The sequence below is a fragment of the Plasmodium gallinaceum genome (genome assembly GCF_900005855.1).
Source record: "Plasmodium gallinaceum strain 8A genome assembly, contig: PGAL8A_v1_141, whole genome shotgun sequence".
NCBI lineage: Eukaryota > Apicomplexa > Aconoidasida > Haemosporida > Plasmodiidae > Plasmodium > Plasmodium gallinaceum.
In genome coordinates, this window is record NW_021628302.1 from 621,956 (window position 1) to 638,828 (window position 16,873).

Consider the following 16,873-nt stretch of genomic DNA (forward strand, 5'->3'; position numbering starts at 1 on the left):
AAAAAAAAATTTTTTTTTTTTTTTTTTTTTTTTTTTTTTTTTTTTTTTACATTTTCTTTTTTCGTTGTTTTTCATTTAAATTTTCTTGATTTTCATCTTCAGAATCATTTATAATGACATATTCATCTTTAATATTTATATAATTGTTTTCCATAGAATTTTGTTGGTTAGTATTCATACCAATTCCACTAAATTCCTGTTGAACTCTATCATTTTTAGAAATAAATCTATAAAAATATTTACAAAATAAGAAAAAATTAAATATAATAATTAATTTTGGATAATTCATATATATAAATACATTATACTCTGATGCTTTCATTTTTGCTTGTTTTGCTATGTGTTCAGCAAAAATATTTGCATTTTCTTTTAAATTGGCTATTGAAGGCATTTCTTTCCTACTAAAAATATATATATTAAAAAAAAAAATAACGAAAAAAAAAAAATGAAATGAAAAGAAAAAAATACTTATTATATATTCAACAAATATAGTTAAATCTATTTTTAAATTATTTATATTATACAACTTTTATTTGTATTTTTTTTTAATATTAATATTTATAAATAAATCTGGAAATTTTTTTTTTCCTTTTTATTATTTTTTATGTATTTTTTTTTTCTGGTTGCCTTTATTTTTCATTAAATTAAAAATTATTTATCATAAAATAATTTTCCATTTTTTTTTTTAAACAAAGTATGCTAATATCTACTTTTATTGAAATTATATAAACACATGTAAAATATTTTTCCTTATTTTCTTATTCTTTTATATACTTTTATATTTTTTTATTTATTTTGTTTATTATTTATATAATTTGTTCTAATTGACATATTTCTTTTAATTATTATAGGCTTTATATCTTATTTTTACCTATTTAAAACTTGTGATTCCATATTATTTTCATTTTTTTCCTCACACACAATCAAATTAGAATTTATATCTTTATTACTTTCCTTTTTTTTTTTTTCTTTATCTTCAAATTGAGATTTTAGTTCACTACTGTTATGTATATCTTCTTCATTGTTATGTTCCATATTTTAAAAGTTAAAATATATATATAAAAAAAAAAAAAAAAAATTATATATAAAATATAAAGCATGTATTTTAAAACACATCCCAAAACTCAAAAATAAATGATTTAAACTATTATTTGAAATTTTATTAAGAAAGGTTAAAATTTTTCATTTTATATTAATATATATATGGAAATTAAAAAAGTGTACACATATAAAAAAATTCTTGACAATGTTTTTTTTTTTTTCTTTTTTTTTTTTTTTCAAGGATCACAATGCACTTAAAAACAAAAAAGCTGTATGGATTGATCAATCATGTTTTATTTAAGAAAATTTTTTTTTTTTTTTTAAATTTATTACCATAGAAATATTTTGTTGCAAATTTTTAATTTTATTTTAAGTAAATCAGAAAGCAGAATAATATTTCATTTTATCATTCTTATTACTGACATTATTTTTTTTTTCTTAAATATGATACCAATTTTTTTTTTTTTTTTTTTTTCTAGTTACAAATATTTTTTGCATTAATCAAAATTTTCTACATGATATGGTGTTGTAATTTTAAAAATTTACACATATTTCCCGTATAATAATATAAAAGTAAAAATATTTTTATAAGTATTTTTTACTTAAACATTGATTATTTTATTTTTTTTTTTTTTAAAAAATTAGAATCTTCAAGAAAAGATAATAAAATAAATGTTCTATTATTTTTTGAGATTTCTTTTTTCTCTCTTCTATTTTATAAATACTTTCTCCATATGGAGTTTTTTTTTTTTTTTTTTTTGTTAATTTTAATTATAACGAATACAGTATTAACATTTTATGAATGAAAAAAATAATTAATTTTAATATAAACTCTTTTTCATACTCTCATTCTAATAGTAAAGTGATATATATAAAAACTGAAATTCATACACATTCAATATATATAATCAGTTAAATATTTTAAATTGTAAACCTCTATCTATTTATGAATATATTAAAAAAAAAAAAAAAGATGAAAGTGGAAATGAAGATGAAAAATTAATTTCCTTACAGTAAATTTACATATCTAGTAAACAATTAATATATCAAACAAAATAAATAAATATGAAAAATTAAAAATTAAAAAAAAAAGGGATATTATTTTTTATACATTGTTTCAATTTAATATATATTGTATCTTTATTAAAAAAAGAAGAAAGAAAAATGGTATGCCTTTCTTTTTTAATCTTAATTATTTTTTAAATGTTAAAAGTATCTATTTTAATTATATAAAAGTATTTTTTTTAAACACTTTTTTTTTTAAAAGTTATTACTTTATTTTAACCTCTAGCAAATTTGAATATTCTTCTTAAATTTAAAAATACTACAAATATATGAAAAATTAAATCTCATTTATAAAAATAAAATTGTTACACTTTTTTTCTTCTTTTATTAGATTTATAAATATTTTGTGAATGCCAAAATTATTTATTAACATTAATGTATAAATAAATATTTAAATAATATATTTAATAATTTATATTTTTATCATAACAATAAAAAAAAAAATAAAAAATAAAAATTAAATTAAAATGAAAAAATTAAATAAAATATCATAATTATTACTTAATTTACACACATTTGATTTATTTAAAACCATATTAAAAAAAAAAAGAAAAAGGGAAAAAGAAATATAAATTATATACAATAAGCAATAACTGGTTACCTTTTGAAAAAGATGAAAAAAGCAAATAAATATATGCATCTCATATTATGTAAATTGGAAAGGAAGAGAAAAAGAAAAATGTTTTCATTATGTAAATATATTTTTTCTATTCTTTTCTTATGGCTTTTATTTTATTATTAGTTTTTTTTTTACTTCTAAATAAAGAAATTTTTTTTTTTCTTTTTTTTATTTTAATATATAATAAAATAAAAGATAAAAAAAAAAAAAAAAAAAAAACACACTTAGGAAAATTTTTTTTTCTTAATTTTCAAAATTGCTATTTAATTTCCAAAGAAAAGAAAAAAAAAAAAAAAAAAAAGCCTATAATATTAATACATAAATATATAAACATATTTTAAATTAATTTTTTTAGCTAAATTTATATTCATTTTTCCGAATTTTATCTTCTTTTTTTTAATTATAGACCAATATAAAATTTTTTACATATTTTCGCTAGCTTCTTACATTTACTTTCCGACGAAGTAATATACACATAAATTAAATACAAATATATAAGGTTGTATTAAAAATTTTTTCTTAGTTTCTTTTTAATTTTTTTGTTAGTTTATTTTTGTTATTTATTTTATTTATATAATAAATACAATTTTAATAATTACCCAATAAATGTAATTCCTTAAGGCATGCATTTAAATAATAAAAAAAATATAAAGGATAAAAAATGAAAAAAAATTATATTTATTATTATTATCTAATAGATATGCATCTTTTTCTTTCCTCTTTTTTTTTTTATACTTTCATAGACTTCTAAAGAAATACATATAAAATAAATTTCCATACTTATTAGTTCTTTATTAATTATATTATTTTTTTTTTTTTTTTTTGTAAATATATAAAAGCATAGCTAAATTTTAAGAAAAATAATTTTATCTATGTTTCTCATTTTTAAAAAAAATAAGGACATTTTCAGTGAATCTATATAGAATGCCTTATTTTTTTATTTTTAGTAAATTAAAAGTTACATAATTTATATATGATTGTGTTATACTTTTAATAAGTCTTTTTTTTTTTTTTTTTTTTTTTTTTTTTTTTTTTTCTTTTTTTTTCACGGTTTTTTTTTTTTTTTTTTTTTTTTTTTTTTTTGTCCTATAAACTGGTAAAATTATAAATGTACATATAAAATTATATATATTTATAGTTATGTATTAAATTGTGGAATTTTATTCTTTTGTTATTATTAGTTTTTAATAAAAAATTTAATAGTTTTTTATATGAATTATAAGATACTATTTTTTGTATAATGTATATGTTATATATAAATAATTATATTTTCTTTATTTCTTTAATATTATTTCAGTAGAATAACAAAAAGCAACATAAAAAATACGTGTATTTAAAAAAAAGAAAAATTTTCCATTTAAAAGAAATCTATATATATTTATATATATATATATATATTTATATATATATTTTTTTTACATTTTAAAATAATTGGGAATAATTATACGTAAAAAGATATATTTATAAATGCATGCTAATAGCATAAAAAAACATTTTTTATTTTTATATATGTTTTTTTTTTATTTGTTTTAATTTTTATTATTAAAAATTTATCAAATTTTTTTTTTTCATTTTATTCCAAATATACATGTATATATATACTTTTTTTTATAACAATTTATGAATTATATATATATATATTTTTTTTTTACATTTATAAAGAATGGAATAAAAATGAAAAAATTTGCAATGAATTTATTTTTGATAAGTATATTTCTTATATTATACAATGTAAAATGTAATATATTAAGTAAGAAATGTGAAAGTTGGAATGAGTGGTCAGAATGTGAAAATGATTATATTTCAAGAACCTGTAATTATGATTATTCTATTCGTGATTTAAAATCATGTAAAAATTGTGGGAAGTGGGGAAATTGGTCACCATGTAATAATGGGATAACATTTCGATATTTAAATAATTGCGCATTTATTAAAGATGAAAAGGAATGTACTAATAATAATGAAGAGAATAATAAAATAAAAAATGAAAATCCTCAAGGAATGTTAACTAATTTGAGTAATGAAGATTTAAAAAAAGATAACAACAAAAATGAAAAAACTGTACTAAATAATAATGATAAGCAGTATAAGAAAGAAAATGAAGAATTAATATTTAATGATGAAAATAGCTCACAAAAATTAGAGATAAATGAAGATAATGATTTTTCTGAAACTTTCGGAAATATAACTGAAGGAAATAAAAAAATTGATAATGGAAAAAGCGTAAAAAATATTCATTTGATGACACCATCTAATTCATTTAATAATGAAAGCAATACAAACGAAATAAGAAATGAAAATCCAATTTATGAAAATACTAAATTACCATTCATTCGAGAAAACAAGAAAAACGAAATTAAAGAACATAATTATATATATGATATAAATTCCATTAAAAGAAAAAAAGGTGAAAATGAAGATAATAATATTAATTTACATAATAGTAATAATGAAATAAATAAAAGTTACTACAATAAGAAAAAAGTAAAAAAACTTAGGGACAACCAAAATATAAAGATAATAAATCAGAAAAATGAAATTGATAAAAATATATCAAAAGAAAACCTTAACAGTACTGTTAGAATGAAAACTTATGATAACACCTTTAATGATGAAAACAAAAACTTATATAATTTTCGTGAAATACATGAAAACGAATATGATACAAAGAATAATGATTTTAAAGGAAAATATAATGATTCAATAAAATTTAATAGAATATATATAGCAAGTGGTTTGGGCGTTGTTTTAATTTTAACTGGAGGTATTGTAGGTTATATTATTCATAAAGAAAAAAAAACAGATGATTTTCCTATAGATAGTAAAGAAGAGAATTATGAAGTTATTTTTAATGATGATACTTCAAAAAATAAAAGTATCAAAGCATTATATGAAGAGGAATTTTGGGCATTTGAATAAAATTAATAACATCATAAATATAATTTTAATTAAATAAATGTATTTTAATTAATCAAATATAATTAAATTAGTTCAACTTAATGATTTAATATAATTTAATTTTATAAATGCATAAATTACTAAATATGATTTAATATAGTTTAATAAAAACATCGAAACAATTTTTACCTAATTTTGTCAATAATATGAACAAAAAATATTTTCATGTTTTATAACAGAAAATAATAAAATATTAATTTAAAAAAAAAAACATATATTAAATTAAGGATATATATATATATATATATATAATTTTTTTTTGTTTTTCATAATTATTTAATTTAAAATTTTTTTCTCATTTAAAAATTTAATACACATTTTTTATTTAAAGTTAATTTATATATATATACATAAATATATGTATTTTTTTTTAATTATTAATGATTTACTATATTTTTTTTTAAATATTTAATATATTTTTTAATATTCTTTTTTTTTAATTATTTAATATATTTTTTTTCTCATTTTCATTAAATGTTATTATTTTTAAGTACATTTGAATTTCTTTAATAAAATATATGTATATGAATATATTTTTTTTATTATTTTTAATTAATTTATATATATATATAGATGTGCATATTTTATATTACATTTATAACCAGAACTCATTTTAAAATATTTTGGTATAAAATTAATTGAATTTAAATTCTTTTTTATTTATTTTATTTTTAATAGTATAGTTGATTATTTACTACTATAAATTATTAGATTTATAAAAAAAAAAAAAAAAGGTCTTTTTATTTGAAAGTATTAAGGTTTTTAGCAATATAGGTTAACTTTAAAAAATATGTTGTATATTAAAGTAAAAAATAATTTTCATATTACAAAAAAAGAAAAATATAAATTAAAAATGAAATGAAAAAGGAATATCACCATGAGTCTTCACATAATTGAGAATTTCCTTGAACTTTGGGTAGAGCTTTTCCAGTAAAATAATAATTGGAATGAAATAAAGTACCAAAAACTATAACTGCCTATTATGATGTTTTTTTAAAAAAAAAAAAAAAAAATATAAATTAAATGACATAAATATACAAGTTAATATTTATTTAAAATATCGAATAATCTTATAAATAAAAAAATCACATTAAAATTTGTTTAATTTAATTGTTTTTTACTTGCAAAATGAGCCATCCCCACCATACGTATTCTGACATGGGTGATATCATATTCGTTGCAATTTCAGGAGTAGTATAATAATCTTCTAAATAATGAGTTAAATATATTTTCGTAAAAGATATATATCTTTTCGTAAAACAATTATTGCTTTTCATTTCATTTTTAATATATGTATTATTAAGTTTCATTAAGGGATTATTTAGTCTTTTAATAACTTCTCTACCAAAGTTTTTTATAATCATTTTGAAAAATTAAAAAATATTTAATCAAAAGAAATATCTTGAACTTAATCTTAATAATTCTACATACGATTTATTTATTCTTTAATGATGTGATTATATAAAAAAAAAAAATGTTTAGATAAAATAAAACAAATTAAATACTTTTATTTATATAATTAAAAAATAATTTTTTTCATATAAGTATATTTTTCTATTTTTTATTGTTTTTAAATGATTTACATTTTTTTTGTTTAAATGGATAAAAAAAATTAAAAATAAAATAATTTAGATAACATTTAAATGAAATGAAAGTTTTTTTAAATAAATGCAATTTACATTAAACTTTAGAAAATTTGTGTTTTTTTATTTTTTCCACAAAACAAAGAAAAAGAAAAAAAAAAAAATTATTATATAAAATATGAGATTGCATAAGGTATTGAAAAGTTATAAAGTATAAAATTTTAAATGAAAAATTAATTTTTAAAATTATAAATGGTATATTTTTTTTTATACATCAAGCAATTGGGAAATTTTAAATAATTTTTCTTTATGCCCATTTTTAAATCAATAAAAAAATAATTTAACATACATTTACTATTCTAGCAATATTGTTGCATGAAAAAAAAAAAAAAAAAAAAATATATTGTGTATATATAAATCCATGATAAATATAATTAATTTTTTCTAACACTACAAAAAGTTTATCGTGAAAAATATATTTTTAATATTATAATTTTTATAAAACTGAATAATGTAACTTAGTTTTTTGAATGAAAAATGAAAAGCAATATAACCCAATGAAAATAAAAAATAGATTAATTACCTTTTATTTTAATATAGTACATTTTTTAATTTTATATTTTAAATTGATAATAAATGTAAGCATACATTTTTTTTTTTTCTTTTATATTTCTAATCTAAAAATTTATTTATAAAAATAATTTTTTAAAATATTTTATTAGTTTAGAAATAAAAAAAGAATTCTATTAACATCTATTTTTGTTCTAAAATTTAGAACAAATTTGTAGCTACTAAATGCTAATATGATGAATTAAAATGTTTTTTATTAAAACATAAATACCATAACTTAAAAATATATTCCTTTTTATATGAAAGTTTCATAAAGAAATAAGTGAAAACAAGTAAATTTCACTTGAAGCTTCATTACATATAAAAGAAAACTATATTCTGTAGGGAATATCTAAAAAAATAATTATTAGTATTTTTTTTTTTTTTTACATTTAAGATATTATTTAATATGGTTGAGATGAAATATATATGTGTTTAAGTAATTTTTCTACATTTATTTTTCTGTTAAAGATTTCTTATATAAAAAGATAAAAAAAAAATAACATAAAAATATAAAAATAAACATGAAAAAAGAAAATAGAAAAAAATATTAATTTTAATTTATATATAAAAAAAATAATAAAAATAAAATTAAAAAGAAATATAATAAAAATGAATAAATTAATAACTTGTATTAAAATGATATCTTAATATTTTTTTTCATTATAATATTTATATAATAATTATTTTTAAGTAACAAAAACATTATTTAATATTTTAATATTTAATTTTAAAAAAAGTAAGACAAACGTTAAAGTCTCAGTATAGTATATACATACATTTTTTAGTAAATTATAAAATATATACGATACATAAAATGTTTTTATATTACTCCTTCTCTTTTTTCTTTGCTGAAGAGCTTTCATTAATTTTTGAATCTAATATATTTTCTGTATCTTTTTTATTTTCTTCATTTTTGCTTTTTAAAAAAAGTGAAATACCATCTAAAGTCAATTTTCCTGCTAGTATTACAGCTATACCCGTAGCTGCTATGATACTTGAAGTTGCTTCAATTATTTTGTTGCAAAAATTATTCTCCTCGTTATCTATTATGAATGGATAACTATAACCTAAGGGATCGCATGAACCTGGATATAATTCATAATTATTGCTAATATCACATAATTGATTATTATAGGGAGGTGATGAAACTAATAAAGGGTTCATCTCATAAGTTGCTTCATCATTACCATTACAAAGGCAACTTAAAAAGCATTTATTTTTTTTTTCTCTACCATATACAGTAAAAGGATTTAACATATTTAGAAAATTGTCATTATGACCTTCAAAAAGAGGTAATTCTCCAGTATATGGTGCACTAAACATATCAGGTTGAATTATAGTGTTTATGTTCTGAGGGATATATCTAGGAATAGGAACTTCATTATGTATTTCTCTTCTTGGTCTAAATGGTACTTGTACTTCTTTAGGCACATATTTAAATCTTTTGTATTTTTTTTTTACATACTTATCGACATATTCAATTTGTGGTACATCCACTACTTTATATACTGGTTTTACTCTAAGTTTTTTTTGAGGAACTTCAACATTTTTATATTTATACTTGTCTTGATATATTGGGGTTTCTATATCTTTCACAACAGGATATGTACGATATTCAATTCTTGGTACTTCAACTACTTTTTCTCTATATTCTATCTTTGGTACATTAATTGTTGTTTCTTGAATAATGTTTTTTATAACTGGTTTTACTAAGGACTTTAAAAAAAAATACATATACATATATATTATTCATTTAATTGTATACTACGTATTTTTTAAAATATCAATGAAAATAAAAAAAAAAAATTTATAATATAACGTATTCGTTTGCTATAAGTATATAAATATTTTTTTAGATTATTTAAATTATTTTTATATTACTTCATAAATAGGAACATCCACTTCTACGGTTGTGCTTGGAGAGTCTTCAATTAGTTGTGGCATTAATGGTGGTGCAGGTCCTAGAATATATTTTTTTTCATCTTTGCAAATATTATCGCACATTTTTATATTTCTAATTAATTATAAAAAGTCAAAAAAAATATATATATATGTATATATATATATACAAGTTATTTTGTAAAAATGAAAAATAGGAAAATATATAAATATTGTTTATATACTAATAAATATAAAATATCATGTTTATTATTAGTATGTAAAATTAAAAGTATAAATTTAAATATTGTATAAAGAGAAAACTTTAAAATAGTGATATAAACTTCATAAGATTTAAATTTAAATAAAATTAAATAAATAGAAGGGGATTTAATTTAATTTTTTCTTATGTATTCTTTTAAAATTAAATGATATTTCAAAATTTATTTTTTCTGCATTTAAAAATTGTTACATATATACTGAACTACATATGTATCATAATTAAAAAATAGGAGTGAAATTTAGATCTAAGTCACATTGGAATTTTTATTATTTTATGTGAAAAATAAAAAATCTTCCTAAAAAAAGAGATTTATAAATTTATAAGATTAAGCATTAAACTAAAAATTAAATTAAAAATATACTTTTAATTTTTAATATATATATTCTAACTTAAAAAATCTCTATTTTAATCAGAGTTTTATCCGAGGTGTAAAAATTGAAGAAAAAATTGTGTGTAAAGCTATACTTAATGCATGTGTGTTCTTTGTATTAGCTTACCAAAAATTTTACAACAAAAAATTTTCTCCACAACATATTAAAAAACAGAAAAGTTAAAGTTTAAACAATTTCATATAGAAATTATTTAATTTTATATAATAGTTTTTATTAATTGATCAGGAAATTAAATATTCGTAAGCTAAAAATTCATTTTTTTTTTCTAAGATTTAAACAGTATTACAAAAAATTTAGCTGTTCGTGAAGCAATTTTTTTTCTAATACTATAACAAATTTTTTAGTGATATATCTTTTTAATAATTTGTCTGTTTCACAAATATAATTATGTCTAAAATTTTTAATTTGTTAATTTTCATTACACACCTTTTTTTTTTTATGATAACTACTCACCTTTTTTCATTGAAAAGTATAATTTTATACATGTTAATTATTAACAAGAAATAAATTATTACAAAAAAAAAAAAAAAAAAAAAAAAAAAAAAAAAAAAAAAAACAACAAAAAAAAAAAAAAAAAAAAAAAAAAAAAAAAAAAAAAAAAAAAAAAAAACTCACAAAATTAATAAAAATTATATGAGCAAAAATAAAATACCAAAAATTAAAATTATATAATAAAATAAAAATAGACTAATAAAGATAATAAACTTCCTACTAATTTAAATAAAAAGATAAAGTATTTTTCAAATGTAATAAGAAAAAAAAAAATAGTAGAGTCATGAATGAAAAAAATATTCTACTATGTAATATATATTTAAAATTTCTAATGTTATTCTTTTTTTTTAATATTATATGAAAATTTACATATAATCTATTTTATTCTGTACTACTTTTAGTAACGCAAATTTAAAATTTTTAAAATATTTTTATAATAATAAATTTTAGGGAATTAAAAAATAGAAAAAAGTTATCACATGAAGATCTATGTTTAAGTTATTATAAGGATTTATTTTTTAGTAACTTATTTTTCTTTTATAGAAGAAAAGAACAAAATGTAAAATTAAAAATTTCAGTGGATTTTTTAAATTTTCATAATTTTGCTTATTTATAAACATTAACATTTAATTTTTTCTTTTTTTTTTTTTTTTTTTTTTTTGCTTATAAAAATGTTATTTAGAAATATTAAAATACTAAAACAACTTTACATTTATGAAAAATATAAAATCTTAACAAATAAAATGTTGTACTTATTATAAGTATTCCGAATTTTTTTTTTTTTAAAAAAATGGTGAATGTAATTAAAATAGAATCAAAATTCCTTATGTTGGTATTATGTACTATAGTATTTTCTCATATGTTACATAGCGGTTGCTATAATACATATAACTTAAATAAAGATAAATTACATAATTATGTAATAAAAAATTTTAAGTTGTTATTGAGACAAAAAAATTCAAGAACAATTATTAATGATAATAATATAATGTGCAAATATGAGAAAAAGGAAAATATATTTAAAGTTTTTAATTCAAAAATTATATTTTATGAGCCTTTTGTTGACATTTCTACTTTCACCTTATGCCCAGTCTATCCAAGAAATTTTTATTTTAAATTTCATTTAGATTGGTTTATTTCCTTAATTTTTGTTAAGAAAATTAACATATGTATTTATAAAGCTTTAAAATTAATATTAAGTTCCAATTTTTTAACCTTTCTTTTAATTGTTGCAGAAGTTGTTGCCTTCGCAGAATCTCTTTTTGGATATTATATATTAATAATATTTATTTGTAAAAAAATTATTATTCCACTATTTAAAGTTATTTGTTCAGGAATTGCTATTTTTTTAACTTTTAAATACTTTGTTCTTTTTATTATTCACATCAGGTAAATTTATAAGAACACTACATAGAAAAAATTAAGGAAGCATAAAAATCCATAAATATATTAATGGACAATATTTAAAAAAAAGAAAAAAAAATTTCAACAAATAAATACATATTATTCTTCATAAAATTATTTTATTTTTCTTATATATAAAGTGTAAATGTATATATACATGTATACAAACATATATGTGTGTAATGTCAAATAATATGAATTTATAAATGTTATTTCAAAAATATAATAAATATTTCCAAAGGTTTTATACAATAATAAATTAAATAAAAGTTTATATTAAAAATAATTTTAAAAATATATGATTTTATTTTATAATCTATTAATAAACTTTTTATGTATTACAGATTTATAATGCCAAAAATAGTAATAGAGTCAATCTTCAATTGTATTAATTTATTGAAATTTTATTTTAAAGAAGTACAAAAAAGAAAAAAACATTAATAAATAATAAGAAGGAAAAATAATAAGACTTTTATTTTTTTTTTTTTTTTTTTTGTTTATAGTTTAAAGAAATATTTAGTAGTTTAATAAATAACAATATTTAATCTTTATATAGAAAATGAAAGGTGTAATTATAAAAAGAATGATATAACATTTTTAATTGAAGTTATTCAATTTTAAAAATGCCGTATGGTATATATATTTATTTCTAAAACCTAAAATATGTTATATTTCACTATTAATTTACGCATAAACAAATTAACATTCATTTTCATTATATTTTTTATGATCCTTTTTTTTTTTATTTAAACTTATAATTAACTGTAACAAGCTAGAAAAACATTAATTATATATTCCTATATAATAAAAACTATATTTCATTTCATAAAAATAACAGTTAAATAAAGTATAAAGTAATCAATATTAAAATAATAAAAAATTATCGATATTAGGAAAATTTAAAATCTATGCTTTTTTTTTTTTTTTTTTTTTTTTTTTTTTTTAATAAAAAAAAAAATATGTTAAAATATCTGTGTATGAAAGAATTTTAACTTTATAAATAAAAAAAAGGATAACATAATAAACATAAAAATTATAAAAAACAAATTGACGTATAAAAATATTTTAATTAAAAAAAAATATCTAAAATTTAAGCAATAAATCTTTTATTTAAATAAAAAAATAAAATATTATATAATACTATAAGATACTATACAATATAATACTTACTCAAAAAATTAGAAATAGAGGAATTTAATATATCATAATATTCAAATAAATTATATATACAAACAATTAATGCATTAGGACTTACATATAAAGTAAATGAATTCTTTTTTTCAGCGCAAATTCGAATCATTTTATATTTAGTTAGATTTGGAAATCTCATTTTTTCTTCCGGTGAAAATAATTTTTCTAATCCATAAATATTAAACTCACCAAGATTTTTTATTAAATTTCTTATCTAAAATAAAAAAAAAAAAAAAAAAAAAAAAAAAAAAATATCAACTTTATAAAGGACAATTTACTTACTATTTTTTCTTTTTCTTATTTTTTTGTGTTATAAATATTTATGAAAATAAAGAAACATCAACAAACAAAAAAAAAATAAATATAAATACAGTATGATGAAATATAGTAAATTTTATGTAATGCATGTGTGTATATGTTTATATTAATTTAAACATCTACCTGATACTCATATTTGGTTGACAATACGTCAATATATTGAGTGTCTTTATAATTATATATATTCTCAAATAATATTGGCGTAAAATAAATATCTTTTGTGTTATGAATGGTAATTAAAATATAATCTGTCAAGTACATTTTAATTAAATCATCTTTTTTTATTTTATCAAGTGTTAACATTCCAGTATTATGACTAAAATTTGTTTTTTTGAACAAATAATTATTTAAATAAAAAAAAAAATTAACAGCTCTTAAATTTTTTAAAAATGGTAATTTTAAGATATAAATATTTCTGTCTTCTGATAGCATTATATATGTATTATTACAATAAACAACTTCTATTATTTTTAATTTGGGGGATTTTAATTTCTTAAAAATAATATAGTTACTTTTCTTATCATTACATATTTTATCATATTTATTCGAAATATTCGACAGATTCCCTCTTTTATATATCCAAAAATAAATTTCTTTGTTTTCAAATAAAACACAACCATGATTGCATGAAGTACCACTAATTAATTTTTTGGGTTTTGAATTTATTAACTTTTTTTTAAATTTTACATTATCAGATATTTTTATATATAAAAAGTAATTTTTTTTATTTATACAATCATTATCTATCTCTTCATCTATTGTACTATCAATTTCATTTTCTGTATATTCATCTAAAGTTTCATTTTTATTATTCATAGTTCTTGCATTTTTTTCTGGATACTCTAAAATATTTTCTTTTTCTTTTTTCAAATAATTATTAATTGTACTATCACTAACAACTTCATTTTTTTTCTTTAATTCCAATTTAATGTTGTTGTATTCTTGTTTGTTCATTATTTTATTTTCTTTTAATTTACAATAATCTCCACATGAATTTATCTTAATATGACTATTATTAATATTATTTATATTGTTATTAAAATTATTATTTTTATTAATATTTTTCAAATTATGGTCACTTCTTATATTAACATTATTTTCTGTATTTTTATTATTTTTATTCTTATTTAATATATCTATAAATTCGCAACTATCACTAGAATAATTTTTATAAGCTCCATTAAATTGAGAGTAATTTCTTCCTTCTCTGTTATGATTTATATCAAATTTTAAATACTTATCATTAATTCTTTTTCTTTTCTTTCTTTTACTAGTATAATTATATGATAATTCAAAAATAGTTGAATATTTTAAGTCTACATTATAATTTTTAATATCACAATCATTTAACTCTGGTAAACTAACAAATAATACATTGAATTCTAATTTTTGTTTTACCAACTTTTCTGGTATTACTATTTTAATTTGCTTAATATTCATTTTATTAGAATCAATATTAACATTTAAACCTAAATATAAATTATTTTGATTATCTATTAAACTAATACAGAAAATATTTATTGGATCAAATATATTGTCCTTAGAAATTTTCTCATTACATATATTATTTTCATTTTGTATCATTTTATTTTTATTTATATTATCAAAATATATATCACCTTGATAATTACATGAAACCACTTGAATATTTGTAATTTCATTATCTGTAGGAATTTCTATGTTCTTCCATTCATTAAAATGATCTAAATGCCATAAATATCTACTATGTTTATAAACATATAATTTATTATTAGATAAATATGCGAGGATATGCCATCTCGAAAAATGAATTAATTTTATAAAATTATTTTCAAATATATCATTATTAAATAAATAATCATTCATATGAATACCTAAATGTGGTTTAAATTCTTTTTTATTAAATGCAATTGTTTCATTAGCAAATCTAGCGAATGCTCCTCCAAAGCAAGCAAAATTTTTTCCTATATTATATTTCTCTATCAGTTCCGAAAGCGCTTTAACATCTTGTTCTAAACAAAAATCATAAAGGACAATAAAATAACATTAAAAGAAAAAATAAGTTTTAAATACAAAATTATATATTTACAAATATAAGACGAAATAAAAAAAAAAAATAAATAAATAAATTTAAATTAGAAATACAAAAGCATTTATGTATATAATTTCAATTAATTCTGGATATTTTATTATATTATTAATATAAATATATATATATATATATATATGATATATTTTTAAAATTACGATAATAAACTCTTAAATTTTTGAAGTAATAAAATTTATATATTTATTTGAAAAATTTTAATAAATCTACCTGTAAATTTTTTTTTTTTTTTAAATTCACAATTTACATTTTCTATTTTATTGTTTTCTTCGATCCTATCATTTTTAATTATTTCATAGTATTCCTTATTTTTATAATTGATCATATTTTATATGCTTTCAGTTTTCAAAAAAAATTTTATTTTTAGATCGGTTGTTTAGAATTCTTTTCTTTCACAATTAATTCATGTTTATAAATATAATTAATTTATAAGTTAAAAATGTTTAATAAAATAATCAATTTTTTTTTACAATTTTTTTTTCTTTTTTCAGAAAGTATACTATCAGGGATTCTTTTAAAATAAACTCACGATGAAAAAAAAAAAAATTACTATTATATGTTGTTTTTTTTTTTTTTATTTTTTTTTTTTTTTTTTATCAGTTTATTCTATTACTTTGTTGTATTAAATATACATTTTTGTTTTTAACTACAAAAAACATATAAAGTACAATTTTGTTGTCCCCCAAAAAATAAGAAAATATATACAGAAAAAAAAAAAAAAATAAAATAAACAATTTTTAAAATATATACACTTCAATAAAAACTAAATAAGAAATTAGTTTTTATTTCATTAAAGGCATATAAAAACAAAATTAATATTTAAAGTTTATTTTACTAAAATAAAAATCAAAAAAAAAAAAAAAAAAAAAAAAAAAAAAAAAAAAAAAAAAATAAAAAAAAAAAAAACAACATATAATAGTAATTTTTTTTTTTTTCATCGTGAGTTTATTT

At 16.4% G+C, this 16,873-nt stretch overlaps 6 protein-coding genes across 6 annotated transcripts in view; 2 read left to right on the forward strand and 4 right to left on the reverse strand.

The window, feature by feature from the left end:
- Positions 1-1,035, reverse strand: part of PGAL8A_00487800 (conserved Plasmodium protein, unknown function) — a gene marked incomplete at both ends in the record, with an annotated part of 2,306 nt that extends 1,271 nt beyond the window's left edge. Inside the window, 3 exons of the mRNA XM_028673672.1 lie at positions 51-227; positions 309-401; positions 872-1,035. Of these exons, the coding sequence (XP_028530101.1) occupies positions 51-227; positions 309-401; positions 872-1,035 (434 nt within the window). The remainder of the gene's footprint in view (positions 1-50; positions 228-308; positions 402-871) is intronic.
- Positions 1,036-4,414: 3,379 nt separating this feature from the next.
- On the forward strand, positions 4,415-5,644 carry MTRAP (merozoite TRAP-like protein, putative; the record flags this gene model as incomplete). Its single annotated transcript, XM_028673673.1, has 1 exon — positions 4,415-5,644. The coding sequence occupies one exon, from the start codon at positions 4,415-4,417 to the stop codon at positions 5,642-5,644; it is 1,230 nt and encodes a 409-aa protein (XP_028530102.1).
- Positions 5,645-6,555: 911 nt separating this feature from the next.
- PGAL8A_00488000 (conserved Plasmodium protein, unknown function) lies at positions 6,556-7,047 on the reverse strand (the record flags this gene model as incomplete). The annotated part of the gene is made up of 2 exons (XM_028673674.1): positions 6,556-6,660; positions 6,805-7,047. The coding sequence occupies 2 exons, from the start codon at positions 7,045-7,047 to the stop codon at positions 6,556-6,558; spliced, it is 348 nt and encodes a 115-aa protein (XP_028530103.1).
- A 1,656-nt stretch (positions 7,048-8,703) lies between these two features.
- IMC1m (inner membrane complex protein 1m, putative) lies at positions 8,704-9,882 on the reverse strand (the record flags this gene model as incomplete). The annotated part of the gene is made up of 2 exons (XM_028673675.1): positions 8,704-9,594; positions 9,760-9,882. 2 exons carry the CDS (start codon positions 9,880-9,882, stop codon positions 8,704-8,706), a joined length of 1,014 nt encoding a protein of 337 aa, XP_028530104.1.
- A 1,900-nt stretch (positions 9,883-11,782) lies between these two features.
- Positions 11,783-12,316, forward strand: PGAL8A_00488200 (conserved Plasmodium protein, unknown function; the record flags this gene model as incomplete). The annotated part of the gene is made up of 1 exon (XM_028673676.1): positions 11,783-12,316. One exon carries the CDS (start codon positions 11,783-11,785, stop codon positions 12,314-12,316), a length of 534 nt encoding a protein of 177 aa, XP_028530105.1.
- A 1,161-nt stretch (positions 12,317-13,477) lies between these two features.
- Positions 13,478-16,247, reverse strand: PGAL8A_00488300 (conserved Plasmodium protein, unknown function; the record flags this gene model as incomplete). Its single annotated transcript, XM_028673678.1, has 3 exons — positions 13,478-13,732; positions 13,960-15,827; positions 16,133-16,247. The coding sequence occupies 3 exons, from the start codon at positions 16,245-16,247 to the stop codon at positions 13,478-13,480; spliced, it is 2,238 nt and encodes a 745-aa protein (XP_028530106.1).
- Positions 16,248-16,873: the final 626 nt, after the last annotated feature.